Source organism: Oryctolagus cuniculus, chromosome 2 (assembly GCF_051225735.1).
Source record: "Oryctolagus cuniculus isolate XC-2025 breed Fujian yellow rabbit chromosome 2, ASM5122573v1, whole genome shotgun sequence".
Lineage (NCBI taxonomy): Eukaryota > Metazoa > Chordata > Mammalia > Lagomorpha > Leporidae > Oryctolagus > Oryctolagus cuniculus.
The window spans coordinates 111,701,021-111,722,825 of NC_142868.1; the positions used below are offsets into that span (position 1 = coordinate 111,701,021).

At 44.4% G+C, this 21,805-nt stretch overlaps 1 protein-coding gene across 4 annotated transcripts in view; it reads right to left on the reverse strand.

The window, feature by feature from the left end:
* Window positions 1-7,233: 7,233 nt before the first annotated feature.
* The window catches only part of IL1R2 (interleukin 1 receptor type 2), a 35,885-nt gene continuing 21,313 nt past the window's right edge, over window positions 7,234-21,805 (reverse strand). For 3 of the 4 annotated variants that reach the window (XM_017339459.4, XM_008253249.5, XM_089327454.1), the window contains 6 exons: window positions 19,325-19,505; window positions 15,893-16,067; window positions 12,201-12,263; window positions 10,691-10,826; window positions 9,150-9,292; window positions 7,234-8,204 (listed from right to left, as the gene is read on the reverse strand). In XM_017339459.4, the coding sequence (XP_017194948.2) occupies window positions 8,020-8,204; window positions 9,150-9,292; window positions 10,691-10,826; window positions 12,201-12,263; window positions 15,893-16,067; window positions 19,325-19,505 (883 nt within the window). In that variant the 3' untranslated portion in view covers window positions 7,234-8,019. Of the gene's footprint in view, window positions 8,205-9,149; window positions 9,293-10,686; window positions 10,827-12,200; window positions 12,264-15,892; window positions 16,068-19,324; window positions 19,506-21,805 lie in introns of those variants that run through there. The other variant, XM_089327455.1, reaches the window with a different exon arrangement.

Here is a 21,805-nt window from a genome sequence, read left to right on the forward strand (position 1 = left end):
TTTGCTGCTTATCTTCTCAAGATTTTTATGATTTTATAATGGTTGGTCTACTGTGCTTAATGGAGATTTGGTATGCTTTGTTTAAAAAAAATGAAATTGGGATCTTATCTATTTTGTTGGTTCCTTATTTTGGCTATTTCATTTCCCTGTAGAACTCCTGATGAGCTATGTCAGACGAGTATGGATCTAATACTTCCTGTGGTTTTCTGAGTTCCTTTCTTTGACACCTGAGTCCTTCCTTGTCCTGGAAGATGCCTATCCCAGATTCAGCCAATTCCTACAAATCCTAAAAGACTCATCCCATGAATGAGATCAGATGCATACCAAGCAATCCATAGCTTCCATCCCCCTTGCCTTCTTAATGGAGTTCTCCAGGTATGAACCAGAATCCACTTGCCCAGCTCGGGACAAACCCTCTATCCCAGAGCCCTCGGTGTTATTCCAACCAGCCAACCCCAAGCATGCCTCTCCTGCCTTGATCACCTTTTCTCTTCCTGGTAGCCAGACTGCCCTCCCCACCAAGGGAAGCAAATATTGGTTCTGCTCCTTCCTGCTGTAACCCTGACATGGACCAGCCCTTCCTGGGGCCAGCTGTTCTCCAGCTACATTGAGCTCTGGGATTTGGATTAGAAAATGTATTGTTGCACGCCTAAGCCAGAAACAATACTTCATATTTAAACCATGGAATAGCTGTGTGATAGTTTAAGTAGCTAAACTATATACCCCCTTGTTTTCTCTAAAATGTGGGTTGCAATAATTCTAGATTTCGAGGACTGATTTGAGCAAAACATGTAAAATCTTGCACATTGTAGACACTTGCATATGGGATTCCTCTTCTTTGTGCTTGCTTCTTTTTCCTCCCAGGTTTTTTTTTTTTTTTTGGCATATATATTTTCATCTGAAGTTTTCTTTCCCCTAATCTTTTCCTCTAGCTGGGTAGCTCCCTCCTACCCATAGCCCCAGACTCCCTTAGGGCCTGGGATATTTCTGAAGAACCAGGAGTCAGTAGGCTCTGGGATTTTCTTTTTTCTTTTTTTTTTTTTTTTGAGATTTATTTATTTATATGAAAGTCAGAGTTACACAGAGAGAGGAGGAGAGGCAGAGAGAGAGAGAGGTCTTCCATCCGCTGGTTCACTCCCCAACTGGCCACAACGGCTGGAGCTAAGCCAATCCAAACCCAGGAGCCAGGAGCTTCCTCCAGGTCTCCCACATGGGTGCAGGGGCCCAAGGACTTGAGCCATCCTCTACTGCTTTCCCAGGCCACAGCAGAGAGCTGGATCAAAAGTGGAGCAGCCGGGACTCAAACCAGCGGCTATATGGGATGCTGGCACTGCAGGTGGCAGCTTTACCTGCTATGCCACAGCGCCAGCCCCTCTGGGATTTTCTTTATAGAAGGCTTTGTTTTGCTCAACTTTGGCTGAAGGAGAATGAGGAAGAGGGTTTGCAGGCATGCCAAGGACGAGGCGCACACTGGCGCCTGAGCCCCCGGGTCGGGCAGTTATAACCCAGACTCCTGCTTTACGGAGCTTCTGGGGGTGCACAGGGAGGCTCTGGATGCTGGATCTGGCAGAAGCTGCATCCCGGGGTGACAGCTTGTCCCCTGGTCAGCCCATCTACAAGAGATGGCCTCTGTGAGGTGACAGTGCCTTTTTGGTGCCCAGTAGCAATAACAAAATGGTCCCTAAAGAGGTGTGGCACGGTTGGCAGATGCCCAAAGGTGGGGGCCACAAGAACAAGAAAACAATCACAAAACACAACACATGTTTGTGTGTCCGGTGCAGTATTGGCAGGAGGCCATGACAAGAACCGGCACGAGTTTTGAGAGTAGAGGAAGAAGCAGGAACACTTACCTGACTGCTACGGATAGATCCCATTTGTTCACACAAACTGGGAAGCTCAAGTAGCACGCACTCTCTCTCTCCATTCAGCAGACGCTGTCAATGCTTACTGCATGGCGAGACCCCATGCCAGGTGCTGGGAACACAGACACAAGCAAGAATGCTCCTGCCTGGAGACCCTTACAGTAAATATACATTCTGCCTTTACTTTATAAGAGCCCCACTATATAGAGGAACTTCAAGACACTTATGGAGGGGCCAGCAGTGTGGCACAGCGGGTTAACCCCCTGGCCTGAAGCGCCAGCACCCCGTATAGGCATCGGTTCGAGACTCAGCTGCTCCACTTCCAATCCAGCCCTCTGCTATGGCCTGGGAAAGCAGTGGAAGATGGCTCAAGTCCTTGGGCCCCTGCACCCGTGTGGGAGACCTGGAAGAAGCTCCTGGTCCCTGGCTTCAGATTGGCCCAGCTCCAGCCATTGCGGCCATCTAGAGAGTGAACCAGCGGATGGAAGACTTCTCTCTCTCTCTGCCTCTCCTTCTCTCTCTGTGTAACTCTGACTCTCAAATAAATAAATAAATCTTTTTCTAAAAAAAAGAGAGAGAGTAAACATTAAAAAAAAAAAACACTTACAGAAAATGTAGTTAAAAGGTAAGTTTATCTTGGTGCCAAAAATATGTGCATGTTTTCTCATAATATTCATTTTCCACAAACTTTCTAAAAACCCTTTATATGCAAGAGTGTCAAAATTTTTGCACCCAGATAAATTCCTTTTTTGAAACATGTCGTCATTATTTAAGAGGTGGAGAAACAGAGGGAAACAAGACAGAGCTGCCGTCCTTTGGCTCACTCCCCAGATACCTCCTTCACTGAGTCTAGAAGCCAGGAAATCAATGCCAGTTTTCCACATGGGTGGTGGGGACCCAAATACTGGAGCCATCAATGCTGCCTCCCAGGGTTTGCATTAGCAGGAGGCTGGAGTCAGGAGCTGGAGCAGAGAACCAAACCCAAATACTCCACCACTGGATGCAGACATTTTAATTGGTGTCTTAACCAGTTGGCCAAACACCAACCCTAAACTTACCTTGTAATTCCATTTTTCCATGAACTTTTTTAGAGTCTTCTCATATTCTCCTAAGCATTTGAAATATCTGAGATATCCAATTATTTTTCATGCATAAATTATTTTTGGTGCCTTTGGTTGTTAGCCGTTGTCATCTTTACTTCTTTAGGGGTATTATCTTATTACACAAGGCTAGTGCTTTTCCTATAAGAAGTGCATAGAAAAAAGAGGTTTCATAAAACTATTTACTGTCCCCCTCCCCAAGACTTTGTAGAGGTGTGAAGAAAACATCCACCTTCGGAAAGTTAGAACAATGGTACTGACGTAAGATAGATGGGATCAACCACACTAGGGAAAGAAAGCACCTGGCTTCATTTGGTTGTGTCTTTTTGTGTTTAATTTGGACTGAGAGGTGCAGGATTGAGTGAGTCATAATCCTTTACTCAAGACACATTGAAGGATTGTTCGTTGGTCCATAATCTGTTTATTGACAATAAATGACAATAATCCATTAACACAACATACACTTAAGAATTTGGTTAAACGGACATCTTCCCTCACTTGTCACCTGACATAACCATATCCATATACACATATACATTTATATGTCAGAACATATGCATGAAAAGTCTGTATTTTAACTAAAGGTGTATGTACATATACTTGCATATCTACTCATAAATACTTGTGTGCGTGTATATATATAGAGAGAGAGAGACAGACAGAGAATGTTTAGTTTTAACTGTCACTTTATATAAAAGGAAATCAGGCTATAAGTAAACATTTCTAGAACTTATTAGCTAAATAATATATTTCTAAGATTCACCCAGATTGCTACCTGTAGCTTACTTACTCATTGTAGTGGTTTATGTTTTTCTACCTATTTCCAGTCTAGTGGGTATTTGGGTTGTTTTTACTATGTAAAATGAAAAACATTCTATTTTACCTTTATTGTGGAAATGTGAAAAATACCCACAAATGCAGGGAGCATGGCCTAAGAAAGCACTATGTAGCCATCACCAGCACAAGCAGTCATCAAGACATGACCAGTTTTACTCCATCTTTTCGCAATAAGTTTGAAACACCCCTTAGATATCATCCATTCTTTGCTAAAACAACAACAACTCGTTATAAAAAAAAAAAAAAGGAGTTGCAATCCCAATAGCACACGTATCCCTTGACATGCGCATGAAGCCAGCATTCAGAATTCCCCAACCACCTTGCCCTTTTTCTAGAACTACAGCTCCCCGCTCCAAAATGGCGAACAAGAGGAAATGTGTAGCCCCACGCAGTCGAGGTGGGCTCTGGGAAGCCACTGCTGGTTCTCTTCCACCTGCAGTCAGTCAGCTTCTTTCCTGGGTCATTGCTGAAGCTGCAGGAATCAGCAGGTGGATGACACCACGGAGCCCTGGCAAGTCCCAGGAGGGAAGGCAGATGAGGACCTGGGGCACACAGTCCTCAAGTTGCAGGAAAGAAAGAGGCGCCCAGAGCAGCAGTGTGCCGTGTCCTCGTCCAGTCCGTCATCTCCAACCTTGTTCCCCTCTCCTGTCGTGCTGACACTGCCACCCCAGGGCGCTCAGAGTCCTCGGCCTGTCCCCGCTTACTTCTGCCTCCTTCCGACAGAAGACAGGAGATCAACACGGGGGAACAAGAAAGTGAAGGTCAAAAACAGCCCGTGGTCTTGGTCTGAACCAGAGGTTGGTCTGTAAAGGGTCAGATGCTAAATATTTTAGGTTTTTCCTGTCTTAATGGCTCAGTCGTTTTCAAAGGGCAAACGCAGCCAAAGGTGACATGTAAATAGGCATGACTACATTCTAATAAAAGTTCAGTTACATAAACAGAGGGCGGATGGATTTGGTCCATGTGTAGATTGTTAGGGCTTGTTCTAAACAACGTGCTCGCTTTTATTCCTGTTTACTCCTCCTAGGTTTTTGATTACTAAATGGTTACCATAGTTAGAAAAATAGAACGTAATGGGGCCGGCAATGTGGCGTAGTGGGCTAAACCCAGGACTGCAGTGTCAGCATCCCACATGGGTGCCGGTTCCAATCTTAGCTGCTCCACTTCCTATCCAGCTCCCTGCTAATGGCCTGGGAAAAGCAGCAGAGGATGACCCAGTGTCTGGGCCCCTGCACAGACGTGGGAGATCCAAAAGAAATTTCTGGCTCCTGGCTCAGCCCTGGCCATTTTGGCCATTTGGAGAGTAAACCAGTAAGTGGAAGACCTCTCTCTCTCTCTCTCTCTCTCTCTAACTCTGCCTTTCTAACAAATACAGTAGATCTTAAAAAAAAAAAAAAACATAAAATATAAAGCTATAAATTATGACTAAATAGTTACTGCCATTATCCCCAATTTTCAAATTAGAAGATGGACATACTATGAGATGAAAGGATTTGCCTAGGATCACGGAGGCACCCCTTGGCATTGCTTGAACTTCAGCCCAAGAAATCAGTCTGAAAAGTCTGTTTTTAATTTTCCTGTTTGTCCAAATGTTTGAATATTGCTGTTACCATGAAAATCGTACAAAAGAATTCAATTTTCCCTTAACATTGTGTTTGTCTAATGATGTTCTTAATTATAATTGATAATTGGCTGCATAATTTTTCATAAGCCATTAATAAACTTCACCAGATTTCATCAGATTTTCATAACACCATTTTCTTTTGTTGAATTAGTTCCTAAGACAATCTCCCCTAAGTAGCACTACCGGGTATCTCTCTGATCCTTGACTGACTTTGCATGCTAGGGAAGGGACTGCTGATCTGTGGCATCTGCCAATTTCTCTGGTGTAAATATTCCCACAGTGGCTGGTTTGAAGTTGCCAATATAACGTCGTTGAGCTGAGTTGGGAAGGGATGCACCTATTTGGCTCTTGCAAGAAGGGACAAGAAGACCCCTGCACCCCAATGGCATGGTACATAGTACTGCTGCACTTCCCCTTACCAAGTTAAAAATGGAATTCCAGTGTGTGAGAGTGACAGCTGCAGAGCAACCTTGATCTCGCTGAAGTGTCTGAAGGCACTGGTCTCACAGGTGATTACTGACTCATTTTCCCAGGTGTTCCTCTAGGAGTCTCTTCTGCAAATTCCCTACTTGCTTTCTTCTGTCTGCAAGGGGGATGCTGCTGTCAGAGTCTGAATGGGTCCTCCCCAGACTCGTCTGCTGCAACCTGACCTCCATTATGAGAGTATTAGGAAGTGGGGCCCTGAGAGGCAATTAACTCCCGAGGGGCCTTGTCTATGATCCAGGAAGCAGGCCCTTGCCAGACAGAAAATCTGCCAGTGCCTTCACCTTGGACTTCTCAACACCCAGAAATGTGAAAAATAAATTAATGATATTTTGATCTAGCAGCCCAAATGGACTAGGACCGATGCCTTTCTTACAACATTGAATAACTCTGTCTGTGGCCATTATAATCCTTCGACTTGACACAATTTCCTTTAAATCATGTTTTTATGACTTTATTGTGCAAAAGTTGCAACAGAATCCCATCAATCCTTATTCTTGCAATCCTTCAGTGAACACTCAACAGTCTTATTTTCCTCTATTCTACTAAGAGATATAAAATGCCTGCTTCAAGATACTGGGGCCAGTGCTGTGCTCTTCCATTCAGGGGGCCAACACAGATAGAAAATAAACAAGTGTCTGTCACAGAAGGTCTGGTGGTACTAGGAGCTACCATGGCACAAAGTGAGAATGAAGGAGATGTGACCTTATTTTTTTTGAAAGATTTTATTGATTTGAAAGAGTGAGAGAGAAAACTGGAGAGAGAGAGAGAAAGAGAGAGAGAGAGAATCTTCCATCCTCTGGTTTACCCCCCAAATGGGCACAGCATCCATCCAGAGTTGGGTCAGGCCAAAGCAAGGAGCCGGGAACTCCATCTGGGTCTCCCAGGGCCATCATCTTCTGCTTTCCCAGCTGCATTAGCAGGGAGCTGGACTGGAAATGGAGGAGCTGGGACCCAAATATGGGGTTGGATATGGGATGTTGGCATTGCAAGCAGCGGTTTAGCCCACTGTGCCACAATGCCGGCCCTAGGAGGTATTTGTCTGGAAAGGCCTCTGAGAAGGTCCCGTTTGAACACACACCCAAATAAGTGGAGGAGAGAGCCATGCTAGTTTTCTTGCCATTCAATGTTTTTTCCTAAACCCATTTGCCCATGTAAAAGTCTTTTGATGCATGAGACCAAGCAGGCCCTGATTATGTTTTTTTCCAATTTGTAGACAATTACGTCAATGCTCTTCCCTTTTCTTCATTTTCAGAAGAATGCTTAAAAGTTGGGTCTATTTCTCAGCACACCAGTACGGTCCATTGTGTGTATCAACAATTCACACTGCTGTTTCTTAATCTATTTATTTATTTACTTATTTGAGAGGGAGAGGACAGATAGAGAAAGCTCCCATCTGCTCTTCATTCCCCCAAATGCCCACAAGAGCTGGGGCTCTGTTGGGGTAGAATCAAGGAGCCTGAAACTCCATCTGGTTCTCCCTCATGGGCAGCAGGGGCCCAGTCACTTGAGCCATCGCTGCTGCCTCCCAGGTATGCCTCAGAAGTAAGCAGAAGTCAGGAACAAGCGTCGAGAAGCAAGTCCCGGCATCTCAACAAGCCTCTTAGCCATCAGGCTAACTGCCCAATCCATTCTATATTAATTATTATCCTTCGGATCACCATTTCAAAAAAAATCAGCAACTCTCATTGCTTCTTACACTTTGGCATTTCTAAATCATCTTTTCCGGGCTCAAAATGAAATTCTGTCTTCCTGAAAGGCAAACTACATCTTACCCTTCTCCGTTTCTACAACATCTCCTAGAGCCTAGCCAAAATAAATTTGAATGCGTGAATGAGTTTCAAAACTCATTTCAGATGTTTGCCACGGGGAGTCAGGCCCAAGGGTATCTCATTCTTTTCAAGAGATCTCAAGTGGTAGAGAATTCCTCAGGCTCAGACTCACGTGCACGTTTGCTCCTGCTGTTGATTGCAAGAAAAATAATGGAACCTAAGACTTCAGCCGCCTACTCAAACCCACCGTTGACAGTGGCTCTGTTAAACAGCTGAGGAAAAGCAGGAGCCATCAGAAAGGCACAGCACTTCCATAAGACAGGATATGGTTCCTGTTGGCATTAAATCATTTCCTTTATTGTACTTGGGTAGGCTGGAAATTCTTGGCAGCCAGTCTTCAGCATAGTCAGACCATATGCTTTTCCAGCTCTGCGTTTGCACCGCCTGTGCATCCATAGTCCCCCCAACACCAAGAAGACCAGCGTCAGGGGGGCCAGTGCAATCTCCCAGGAGAACGAGGAAGAGGCTGTCGGGAGAAGAAAGGCAGGTCAGCACGGGACAGTCCCTGGCTGTAAAACAGGACGCGCCAGTGTAGATTCACAGAAATGAAAAAATTAGAGTTTGTTTGTCCTGATAAATGTGCATTGATATTCAGGAAGTATGTTCCTGACACCAAGGTCGTGGTGTCTCGTAAGCGTCATTCCCTACTCCGGGCTTGGCCAAACCATTGCCTTTCGAGTTTGCCTGCAGCCACCTCCCCAGCAAAGTGGGAGGTGTGGGGCGAATTCTGGTTCTTTGATCCCAGTGAGCCTGCCCTGGGAATCCCTTTGGCTCCTCTGCTTTATCTGCCTGGCTGTCAACAGAAACTGCATACAGGCACCTCCCTTTCCTGTTCAAGATTAAACATCAAGAAGAAATCAATTTGGACAAAACTGATAATGGCTGTTTTTCATTTTATCTTTTAGAAATGTCCCTAAATGGACACTGGGTTACTTGGGCTATTGCCTTGTACTTATTTCCTGTTGTCTAAAGACGCTGACCTTAAAGTTGCCCTCAACCCTGGGTATGTCCCAGTCCTCAGCTCTTGCTGATGAAGTTTTGAACTTCAAGATTAAGAGCGATCCACCTCTTCTAGAGGCCATGTGAGGGGGAGAAAATCCCAGTGAGCTAAGACAGAACCACATGAGGACACAGAGTATGTAAACGTTTATTACGTAACTGTTTTATCTGGTTTCCAAAACTCACATTGCCTTGAAATTTTTTGAGTATGATTTGCCAAAGTCCAGCTCTACCCTAGCCAAAAAAAAAAAAAAACTTACAAATGAAAATGAGAATGTTGCTTTCAGCTGCCCACTGATGGACAAAGCTGAACAATTTCTAGAGTTACTGTCTAGAGAACAAGAAGCTTTATCTAGCATCTGTAGAATTTTCAACATTTTGTTTCTCCCTTCAGTGTGCCCAAAATACATACCTTCTCTGACTGTGGTGTGTAGTGTCTGAACACTCAACGTATTCCGGACCACACACTTAAAATCCGTGTTCAGATCTTCTCTGGTGACTGGATTGAAAATCAATGGCACTTCGATGTAGTTCTCATTATTTTCGGAATATTCCCTGAGGGAAGAAGCAGTCCCTTGCTTTCAGTTTGTCAAAGGCAAGCTTGTCTTTTACAACATAGACAGCTAGTCCTGTGTGATTGGAAGTGCCCATTGTGATTTCCAACTTCCCGAGGGTAGGAGCTCGAGCCACTGTATTCATTACTCATTTGGGAGAATTTCTAAGTCTGCTTCCAAAGGTCAGAGAATTATTGAAGATACTGGTCTCTGTCATAGGGACATTTGTTACAATGGGAACCTACAGGAGCCAGCTTGGTCTGCATAATGGCAAATGTCATCGAATAAGGCCCTTGATGAACAAAGATCCAGCCTTGGAGACAGAAATGTCTAGCCTGGGGAAATTTGACTCCCTCATTGATAAATTATTTGCATACTGAAGAGTAGGGGGTTTCCAGGACTCCAGCCCTGCACCTCTGTTCTCTGTTCTCACTCTGGCTGCTCAAGGACATCAGAGGGCTGCTCACGGACGGGGAGAACAGCTCTAGGTGAGAGAGAGGCCATTTGTGATGTTAGAAGAAGCTGAAGCTACTTCACCATATCTAAACATCACTGAGGGGCCCCGCTAGGACTATTTTTGCTCCATCTATAAGGAAAAAGTATCAGCTTTAAGTAAATAGATGGTGTGAGTAAGCTGACATGGGACATTTGGTTGTGGCCAAGTATTTCGCAACAAGGGCTTGGGAGCAGAGCTAACCACACACAATTTGTATCCAGTAAATTGCACACAGAAAGAATTTCTTTTTGATAAGCCTTCCAAAAAGGACAAAAATGTGTCAAGCAAAAGGTCAGGTTAATTCAGAGTATCAAAAGTGTGATTTTAAAACTACACTGTGCAATGTTGAATCATCTCTCTTTGCATGTGCAAATGCTTCCCCTTGACAGGGTCTAATTGTTCTAGTTTCACGGTGTGAAAACATTGTCTAGAGATGAATGCTATGGAAATGGAATTTGTTCTTTTATAATTAATCTCTCTCAGAGACGGCAACAGTCCTCAGTTGCCCAAGAAACAGAAGGGACGCTACAGACACTGTAGCTATGTTACAGACTTCGATGGACTTTATAGAAATAGGCAATAATAGTGCTGCAGAGAGGGAATAGAGGTGTGTTCGTTCTAAAACATGTCTTCAAACTGCAAAAGCCACCAACTGCAACATCAATATCAGCTAGAGATCTGTAAGTCCACTCTCAAAGAGTGATACACAAAGTTTGACTCTCAACACAATTTTCAGCAAAGCTCAACTTTTAAAATTCTGACAGTTCAACAGTTTGCAAGCAACAAGAGTTGTTTTCCGCCTGGTCCGTGTGGGTCACACTGAGGAGCAGGATATGACAATGTCTCCAGGAGGAAAAGTGAAGTCTACAAGGATCTCAGAACAGAACCCTCTCTCCCACTTACTGGCGTGGTCCCTCGGTCACACGGCCCCCCTGGTAGGCGCTGTCCACATGGGTGTTGTTGGCCTTCCACCACAGCATGGTGCTCAAGGGTGTGCCAGCTCCCAGAAACACCTTACATGGGATTGTCAGTCTTGACCCTGTGGACAGCAAGACACAGCTTGTCAATCACCAGGAAGCACCCCAGCTGCTCACAACCATCAGCCAACTTGGGTAGTAGGTCCCTCCCTGTCTTCTCAAACACCCTTCAGCTTCCAGGCTTTTCTTAGGAGGACATTTAGTTTCCTCAGATGATTCTGACCACCTAGAGCTTGAACAGTCACCCAATGCCTCCAGTTCCTCCAGCTGGTCTTCATGGCTGGTGCAAACGCCAGGCACAGGAAGAGCAACGGCTTTGCCAGGGCTACTTAGCTCCTACAGGATATTCTGAATTTAAGGGATCTCTTCTACAATGTATTTTAGCAACTTCAAAACAGCCAGATCAATGTGCAAATCTGTTCTTTTTGCCCGTTGTTGTCTTAGTTACAGCACTCTGCTAGAAACTCTCCACCCCTGGTGGTTCTCATTTGGAATTAACCTTCTAACAAGCCACTGCATTTTTGGTACAGTTATTTTTCTGTTTTAAGTCACCAAAGAAGAGGAGCGAGAAGCAAGCATAACTCCCTCCCATTCGCTTCTTCCTCTTGGGTGACAGGGCACTCTGTAGCATATGGCCCCACCTCTGGCTCAGAATTCTAGTTCTTCTACTTCTGTCAGCTCAGCAGGCCAGTGAATCCAGGCCCACATGACCCCACTATGCAGAGAAGTGCTTTCAAAGCAACGGATTGGGTGCTAGGAGCACTAAGGAGCTAGGGCCCCAGGAGCCAACCAATGGTCCTGATACCCTGCATTTCCAGAGCACAGGCAGCCAAGTGGGCTGCAGTTCACTGCCAGCTGCAGTGTCTACACAAAAGGTCCACTCCTCTATGTTCTCCAAGTAAAATTTATAATTGAAATCCAACACCAAATGGAAGCTAAACATGTTTGAATGATCCTGCGGCCAGGGTTTAATAAGCAAACATGCTGGTTACATAAGGGATTCACTAATCTCACTACTGTTCACAATCGTCACCGCCATGTTCATTTTGTTGCATTCAGTTTTATAGGTAGGATTTGCACGAAACAAAGTATAAGGGTGTTTAAAAAGTTCATGGGAAATGTGTATCATGAAAAACTATCTGTAGAATTCAAAAACATTTTGTACAAAAATCAACTCATCTTGTAACTCCACTTTTCCATGAACTTTTTGAAGTATCTTCTTAGGGTTTTTTTTTTTTTTTCAAAAAATGTTATTTCTAACAACATTTTACAGAGCAGAGTGTTTGCATTTGTTATGCCAGCCTCACACTTGACAGGTGCACTACACTTCAAAGGGAGAGGTATGGGCAGCACCACACAGAGGTCCTGAGACCCTAGCGTTGGGATTTCAGGAATTCTTGCAGGTGCATGGGTTCCACAGCCCCGGAGGGTCTTACCCAGAGAAGCTGATATGGTCTGGCGGGGGGAGATAATCACGGGAATGGTCTCTTCTATTCTTTCTGAAAAAGATGTAAGGAAAAGAGATTCCATTAGGAAAGCCTTTATTTTGTGCTGATGCTCAAGTTCCATTGTTTGGCTAATTAACTAAATTATCCTTTACAGTATGAGCAGTCATTGTGAGAATCAGTCTCCATCTGGCAAGGAAACAGGCTCTCCACGAAACTGAGCATTTTTGGCCAACACCATTCCCAGAAGAGAGATTACTGGAAGAGGCTACAGTGAACACACATTCCACAGACAGTCTTTGTTCTTTGCTCTGAGATAAACAACCATTCCCCTCCCAGGCTTCCTGAAGGCATTTTTTTTTTTAATTCTACCTATCCATCTATCCACCTATCTAGTTATCTAGCTAGCTGTCTGTCTATCTACCTATTTAAGAGACAGAGAACTCCCACCAGCTAGTTAACTCTGCAAATATCCAAAACGCCCAGGGCTAGCCTAGGACCAATGCTGGGAGCCAGTAGTGCTGGTCAGGTCTGCCATGTGGGTGACAGGAACCCAATTACTTGAGTCATCACCACTGCCTCCTGGGATCTGCATTGACAGGAAGCTGGAGTTAAGAGCCAGAGCTGGAGAAAGAACGGGCCATCAAAGAAGGAGGTACCTTTCTCTGAAGGGAGGAGAGAACTTCCACTTTGATAATGGCCTTGTCTAAATAAGATCGGAGTTGGTGAACTCAAGAGGCTTCCATAGCCTTGGCAGCTCATGACAAGAGCCTCGGGTGATCACTGACATCATAAATAAGAGTGTCAATTGTTAAATCAACAACAGGAGTCACTGTGTACTTTCTTCCCATGTAGATCTCTGACCTTAATGTGTTGTACTATGAGAATTAACGGTAAAACCACTACTAAAACAGTAAAAAAAAAAAAAAAAAAAAAAAAAAAAAGAGCCAGAGTTGGAATGGAGCTGAATGGAGCTGATATTCTGATATGGGGGCATCTGATCTGTTAGGCTAAACAATTGCTCCCTGAATGCATTTTTTAAAGATGTATTTATTTATTTGAAAGGCAGAATTACAGACATAGAAGGAGAGAGGAGAGAGAGAGAGAATCTTCCATCTGCTAGTTCACTCCCCAGATGGCCTCAATGGCTGGAGATGGGTTGATCTGAATCCAGGAGCTTCTTCTGAGTCTCCCATGTGAGTGCAGGTGCCCAAGGACTCAGGCCATCTTCCACTCTTTTCCCAGGCCGCAAGCAGCAAGCTGCATGGGAAGAGGAGCAGCCGGGACTTGAATCAGCACTCATGGGATGCTGGCACCGCAGGCGGAGACTTAACCTACTACACCACAGCGCCATCCCCGACCAATGCATTTTTTAATACGTATGTGATGATGTCCACATGACAGGTTTTGCCCAAAGGCCTCACTGTGCTAAGATACATCCTCAAACCTCTCCGAAGTTCCTGCCCCAGAAGGTGAAGATTCTTTTCCGAAAAAGGCACAGGGGCTAGAGAGCCATCTGTGTATACGGCTAATTCATTCCACACTGGGTGATAAATATGAGGGTATCTCAGAACCAAAACCAGTTTGGGGGTGGGTGTTTGGCTTAGCAATTAAGATGCCAGTTACAATATCCATGTCCCACATCAGAGTAGCAAGATTCAATCCCCAGCTCCAGCTCCCAAGTCTAGCTTGCTACTGGTACAAATTCTGGAAGGTAGTGATAATGGCTCGAGTAACTGGGTTCCTGCCACCCACGTGGGAGAGTTGGTTCTGAGTTCCTGGTTCTCAGCTTTGGCCACAACTGGGGGTATTGCAGCCATTTGGGGAGTGAGCCAGCAGGCGGGAACTCTGCCTCTGTGCCTATCTCTGTCTCTCATGACCCTCTCAAGTAAATTTTAAAAAGCATTTCAAAATTCAGACTTTTTTCATAACACACATTTTTTCATTAACTTCTTAAAGGTCCCTCAAATGTATTGAGTTCAAAAAAATTGTTGCCCTAAAATAAATTTATCTTCCAATTCCTTTTTCCGTGGACTTTTTCAAGTATCCTCATACAGTAACCCAGCCTTGGCCACTCATGTCCTTTTAGTTGAGGCAGAAGTGGAATGAACCAAAAGGACAGCATGGAGGGAGGCAGCTAAGATTTGCCTCCACAATTAGCCTCATCATCCTCACTTCTTCCACTGACAAAGGTTTTGAAATCCTCATGTTGAGTAAGCCCTAGGCAACGCAACAGCATAGGTTAAGGACCAAAACCCTTCTCAGCTGCAGCCAGGAGCCTCTTCCACCCCTCCAAGACATCACTGTCATTTGGTGCTGGGCAATGAAGAGGAGATAAGAACCAGACCCCTCAGTGGTTCTCAAACTTAGGGGAGCACCAGTGTCATCTGGAGGATTGTGAAACACAGACTGCCGCCCCCTGACCCGCACTGTCCAAGGTGGCAGGTCTGCTTGGCCCCTTAGATTTGCATGTCTAGCTAGCATGTCTGATCAAGCAGCTGCTGGTGACCCAGAGCCACCCTTTGAGAATCGTGAGATAAGGAAAGCCCACCACACAGGATAACAAGTCGATCGCTCCCTAGCGTTCCTGTGCAGTAGTGAATGAACAGGATGAATCTCTGGCCCTCTGGAAGGCACTGGAAGTTTCATCCATGCACCGTGAACAAGCAGTTGATGTGGATGCATCCTCACAGGACAGTAAAGGCGATACAATCTAGAAATGTTGCTTCTCGGAAAAGGTGCTGTCCTTGTAGTGAAACTGAATTATTGTGTAACGTTAGTATGGTCTCCTTAAAAGACTCCAACTCGTTGTCCAGCATATGAAACAAAGAAGGGTGGCACAGTCTCCAGGTGGTTTGCCCGGGACTGGCACACTTGCACACCCCTGGCACCCAGCTCCACATCCGGCATGTAAAAGGTGCAGAGTAAAAGTTGAACAACTATTAAATGTTACTCAACTCTGTTCACAACATGGTGAGGGAGTTCAAAGAGTTCATGAGAAAATGGATGTAAAATATTGGTTTCTTTTGATGTAAAAAACATTGAAATCCATGCCTATATGAGAGTTTCGCAAAAATGTTCAGAGAGAGTTCCCTTTAATGAAAAATTACAGGGGTTTCCATCTTTTTGCACAACAGTAAGCTCATCATCAATTCTATTTTCTGTGAACTACTTAAAGGACCCCCATATTCTCATGTCCAAGTACAATTCATTTAAGTCAATGCAGCTCTCAAGAGCAGCTAGACACATCTTAGAAAAGACCACAAAAGGATGATTTTCACTGGATATGCCAATACATTGTGTTCTAGCTGAAAAATTTAATAAAAGCCCAGTATCGCAGAATTAGACACAAAGATAGGGCAGCCATGTTCTACCACAGAGCCTGTTGGTGGAAATTTTTTGCAGAGATCTTTCAGGCAAACCGTTGTTTGGCTCCCTCTAGTGGTGCCTTTTAGATTCATCCTCGAACTCCATCAACTCCCCAAGGATTCATCTCCCCTCCCTGCTCAACACCTTTCAAAACGTCACACACCTGTCATAAGTCTGCTGTTTTAGGTGAGTCCACACGTCCGTTTTCCACTGCCTTTCATAGCGAAGACGTGCCAAGAATTCTACACGAACCCAAATTTGTTGCTATCATTCTTGTTACTGAGCCAGGATGCACAAGGCCCTCGAGTACTTACGCTTGATACGCAGTTCAATATTCCTAGTGACGTTGTACTGCTTTCCTCCATGGGAAAATGTGAAGGCACACATGTAGTAGCCCGCATCCTCCATGGCCACATCCTGGATGACTAAGTGAGATGTCCCTGTCACACTTATAAATTTCTTATTGTCTTGATCCAAAAGGACAGAATCCTTAAGAAAAAAACGGTTTTTAATATTACATTATCTACTAATATACATCTCAAAAGCTACAAATCGCACTATCACTGTGAACTAATGTTGAATTTGCAACCAAAAATTTGCCCTGGTATTATTGATTTGGCCAACTATGAAAAACATAGTTAAAAATATACCCAAAGTACAAAAGGAAAAGGAATTTATTAACATATAAAAGAAATAAAATTGCTAAATTTTTTACCCCAAAATTTAAAGCATTTTTAAGCACATGGGAAGAAACAAACTAACTCTTCTTGACAATGTAGGCCATTTTTAAATACATATTTATGACCTGACTGCTTCTGATAGGCCTCAGGAAATTTCTGGGAAGAACACTATTAGTCATGATGACTTGGATGACAGTGCTCAGAGGAGATGATACTGTGGTAATTACTTTAAAATCAATCTTAGGAGTCAGCAAGGTGGAGAAAAATTCATACGAAAAGACTACATGGGAGAAATGAGTCCACATATCTCATGTGGTACAGGGTTCCATGGATTCTCTGTAGAATACAAGCACAAGGCCTCCAGTAAACAGGAAACAGTGAATGGGGTTTAGGAGAACATCCCAATGGGAACACCATATTCTCAGGAATGTGTCTTTCAAAATCTTGATGGTTGAAAGCTGACAATGGTCTGATATACCCTGAGTCATTTCAGAATCTTACTTGTAATAGGATCACAGACAAAATTGAAATAGTCAGCCACACGGCTCATGAAGTTCTTCCTCAGAGTTTATTTAATTAAAAGGACAACTCTCATTGTTCTTGGCATGAGTGGTCAAATATGAAGAAACCAACAGGGCCCAGCAGTACAATTACTCCAGGGTTAGCGTTTGGACTTCTGCGCCTACCAGCCATGTGACTTGGAGTAAGCTCCTTACATTTCCTTATCTGTAAAATGGTTGCACATTGAGGAGTTTGGAACAGGCTTGGATATAGTACATGCTCAGAACACATGGCAGTATTTTCTTAAGATTATTTATTTATTTGAAAGGCAGAGTTACAGAGAGAGAGACAGAAAGACAGAGAGAGAGACAGAGAGAGAGAGATCATCCATCTGCTGGTTCACTCCCCAAATGGCCACAATGGCCAGGGCTGGGTCAGGTTGAAGCCAGGAGCCAGGAGCTTCTTCCAGGTCTGCCACCTGGGTACAGGGGCCAAAGCATTTGGGCTACTTTCCAATGTTTTCACAGGCACATTAGCAGGGAGCTGAACCAGAAGTGGAGCAGCCAGGACTCGAACCATATGCGATGCCAGCATTGCAGGCGGCAGCTTAATCCACTACACCACAGCACCAGCCCTACATATGGCATTATTATGGAGGGAAAAAATAAAGCATTTCCATGATATCTTTTTCCACACACATATGCTGAGCCCTATCTCTCTATCAGTCCCTGCACTAGGTACTTCATGCACAGCATTCCGTTTAATCTTCAAAACCATCCTGGACCATGGGAATTACTGAGTGCCGTTCTAAAGAATACACAGATCCAAGAGGGGAAATAAGTTGGCTAAGGCTGCTGTACAATTAAATGAAGGATGGGGCTGGCGCTGTGTCATAGCAGGTAAAGCTGCCGACTGCAGTGCCGGCATCCCATAAGGGCGCCGGTTCAAGTTCCTACTGCTCCACTTCTGATCCAGCTCTCTGCTATGGCCTGGGAAAGCAGTGGAAGATGGCCCAAGTCCTTGGGACTCTGCACCCGCATGGGAGACCTGGAAGAAGCTCCTGGCTCCTGGCTTCAGATCAGCTCAGCTCCAGCTATTGCAGGCTGTCTGAAAAGTAAACCATCGGATAGAAGACTCTTTCTCTCTCTCTCTCTCTCTCTCTCTCTCTCTTCATTTGTTCTCTACATGCTCTTTCTAAACCAAAAGAGAGTGCCTTCTGTAGCTGTGCTGGCTTAGGCACAGGATCCAGCTACTTTCTTCCATTCCCTGAAAACCATTTCAGAGCTTACAATTCTAAACTGATATCCTGTATACACCCATGTGTCCACTATGCATTTGGTCATTTATCTTGTAGTTAGAAAGCCAAACTTCTGGTCAACCTATTGTTAATGAACAGGCTCATTCTGTTAAGTACCAAACAATGGCCAATATCAGGGAGTGGCAAGCTTCCACGAAGGGCCAGACAAGAAACTGCTTAGGCTTTATGGCCCCCATGGCTTCTGTCACAAGTCTGCAATGCGCAACCACTGACAACACATAAACACAGGAGTGTGGCTATGTCCCAGTATGACTCTGTTCATGGATGTTGAAATTTGAATTTTACATGATTTTCATGAAATATGCTTTTTTTCCCCAAGCTTTAAAAAAAAAAGTCAAAACTATCTTTACCCTGTGAACTTGCAAAGAAAGGTGGTGGCTTGATTTGGCCCCAAACTGCAGTTTGCCAACACCTGGTCTATACATAAGCGATCTTGTCTTCTCACTAGGAACCGGTAAAGCACCTGTAGTATTTATTCAACCAGACAAGGGAAAAAGATGTTTATCCTTTCTCCTTTAACCTAAGAGTTATTGTTTGCTTAAAAAAAAAAAAAAAAAAAAAAAAAAAAACTTCTGGGGCCAGCACTCAGCACTGTGGCGTAGCATGTAAAACTGCTGTCTGCAGCACCAACATCCCATATGGGCGCTGGTTCAAGTCTCAACTACTCCACTTCCAATCAGCTCTCTGCTGCGGCCTGGGAAAGCAGTAGAAGATGACCCAATTCCTTGGACTCCTGCACCCACATGGGAGACCCAGAAGAAGCTCCTGGCTCCTGGCTTCGGATCAGCTCAGCTCCTGCCGTTGTGGCCATTTGAGGAGTGAACCAGCGGATAAGACCTCTCTCTCTCTCTCTCTGACTCTCCTTCTCTCTGTGTGTGTAACTCTGACTTTCAAATCAATAAATAAATCTGAAAAAAACTCCTTTAATGTGTGTGTATAAAGTTATTACATACACAAGTTTTCCAATATTCACAAATGACAGAGTAAAAACCTGTTTACTTCAGCTATTACTTGCACTGGATTCATTTTATATTCTGTCTTCTTAAGTCACCATCCCCAAGATCCCTACTTGAAGTCCCTCATATGGGTGAATGGGACAGGTTAATCATGGTCCTTTCTAGTTGCTGAACACGTATTCATAATATGGAAATATATGTGAATGTACTACCTTCAGAAATAGGTATTTGATATCTTTTCAATGGCTAGTGAGACACATTTTAATGAAATGGAATTTTTAAGAGATGTACCTTGTACCATTGAATCTTCACATCAGTTTTGTTACGGGCGAATTCCCCTAAATCAGGGCACACTAATCTCCCAGAAGTTGACAAGGTTAGAATCTGTGGGTATGAGATGAACGGCAGGGATGCTTCCGTATTTTCAAAAACCCTGAGCTCCGTGGACATTTCACCACAGTAGGAGCCGTTTCTGATTCAAAAGAGAGAAAAAAGAACAGTAAATGGAAAAGCAAAATAAAAAGTTCAACTAAATGAATGAAGAAGAATTTCCCCAACCACATAAAATTCTGCAGCTGCATTTTCTTGATCTGGCCTGTGCTTCCGTGACCTTGTAGAATCATGGGCGACAAGCAGCATCTCACCGTAAGTGTTGCATGGAATCAGTGACATGTCCTGTCTTCTTCCCGAAGAGCCTGCACAAGCATGGCCCCAGTGCCCTCAAGGGCTGCTAAGAAATCCCCCAAGCCCATGGCCGGAGCCACGGCTCACTAGGCTAATCCTCCACCTTGTGGCACCGGCACACCGGGTTCTAGTCCCAGTCGGGGCGCCGGATTCTGTCCCGGTTGCCCCTCTTCCAGGCCAGCTCTCTGCTGTGGCCAGGGAGTGCAGTGGAGGATGGCCCAAGTGCTTGGGCCCTGCACCCATGGGAGACCAGGAGAAGCACCTGGCTCCTGCCATCGGATCAGCGCGGTGCGCCAGCCGCAGCAGCCACTGGAGGGTGAACCAACGGCAAAGGAAGACCTTTCTCACTGTCTCTCTCTCTCACTGTCCACTCTGCCTGTCAAAAAAAATATTTTTTTTAAAAATAGAAATCCCCAAGCCCTCTTCAAAAGCCCAGGGCTGAAGCTCCTTGAACCCAGCCCAGACGTGCTCCAACTCCAAGGAACCAAAAGCAAAGACAGAGGTGGTTTCACAAGAGCCGCTGTCTCTGTAAGCAGAAAATATCCTTTGCTTCCCTGGGGAATCACTCACCCCTGGAGCCCAGCTGCATAAAACTGCTGGGAACTTAGTGTGAGGCACATAAAAAAATTCTTGCAAAACATCATGGGGAAGATGAACTTGGTAAGTTTGTGGGGTATTTATTTGGTTAGTGGTTGGTTGGCTGGTTGGCTATTAGCCAATCGTAACCTCAATACCATAATTCTATCAAGACCTTAGAAAGGGGAAAGAAATAGAGGCAAAACTATGCTGGGAATCTGAAGGAAATGGATGCAAAGGCAGAATTTCGTAAACCAAAACACTTTTTTTAAGTAAAAAATAAATAAATAAATAAAGATTTAATTATCCCAGCTAAGTCGCAGACCTAAGACACATAAGGCATGAACAGAGAAAATGATGATGGGTTTTAGGTTTTACATATAAAGGTATAAACTACTTACACAGCAAAATATTTAACAATCTGTATCCTAAGAAGGACACAGTGCGAAAATTGTGTGTGAAAATATAAATGATAAAAGATCAGTAACTGAAAGTTAAAAGAATGAATTCAAACAAGAGGGTACTCAAATGTTCTTGGAAAAAGAAATTAAAAAATAAACTTATTGGGGCTGGCATGTGGCGTAGCTGGGATACTGTGACACTGTCATCCCATGTGGGCACCAGTTCCCGTCGTGGCTGCTCCACTTCCAATCCATCTCCCTGCTAAGGTACCTGGGGAAGCAGCAGAAGAGGGACCAAGTGCCTGAGCCCCTGAACGTGCGTGGGAAACCCAGATGAGCTCCTGGCTCCTGGCGTGGGCCTGGCCTAGCCCCAGCCTTTGTGGCCATTTTGGGAGTGAACCAGCAGATAGAAAATCTTTCTCTCACTCTCTCTCTCTCTCTCTCTCTCTCTCTCTCCCTCTCTAACCCACCCTCTCCCCTGCCCCGTCTTTCCCTCTCTCTCTGAAACTCTGCAATTCAAATAAATAAATAATTTAAAAAAAAAGATAAATTTATTTTGCCATCAAAAATATTGAAATCCCTGCATAGTTTTTCATAATATGCATTTTCCTTGAAATGTTTAAAACCCTCTCATAGCATAAAGGAATACAGAGAGGTAACTCTTATCTTGAACAATACATAATCTCACTGGGAGCTGAGAAACGCTCATGGAGACAGGTGGACAGAACAGTGCACACTTGAACACCAGTCATCAGAGCAGGTGGGCCCTCCCCAGAAAGTGTGTGCTAGGTAGGCCCTATGTGAGGGCTTGACATTCAGTATTTTATTCCCCAACTCTATGAGGTAGGAATTGCTATATGATTTTCAGATGAGGAAAACAGGTATACTAAAACTGAGTAATTAGTAAGTTCCTAAGCTAGTATAGTTACAGTAAGAGGTCAGATCGAGGGTGGAGGCCCAGCAGGGCTCGGGGGAAACCTGTAGACGAGGACTTTGTCTCTGGAAACCAAATGGCCCAGGCATTCGAGCGTGGTCTGGAAACTTCCCTTGGGCAAGACATTCCACAAAAATAACTCAAAAGAAAGAGAGCGGTGGGAGGTAATTTGATAAT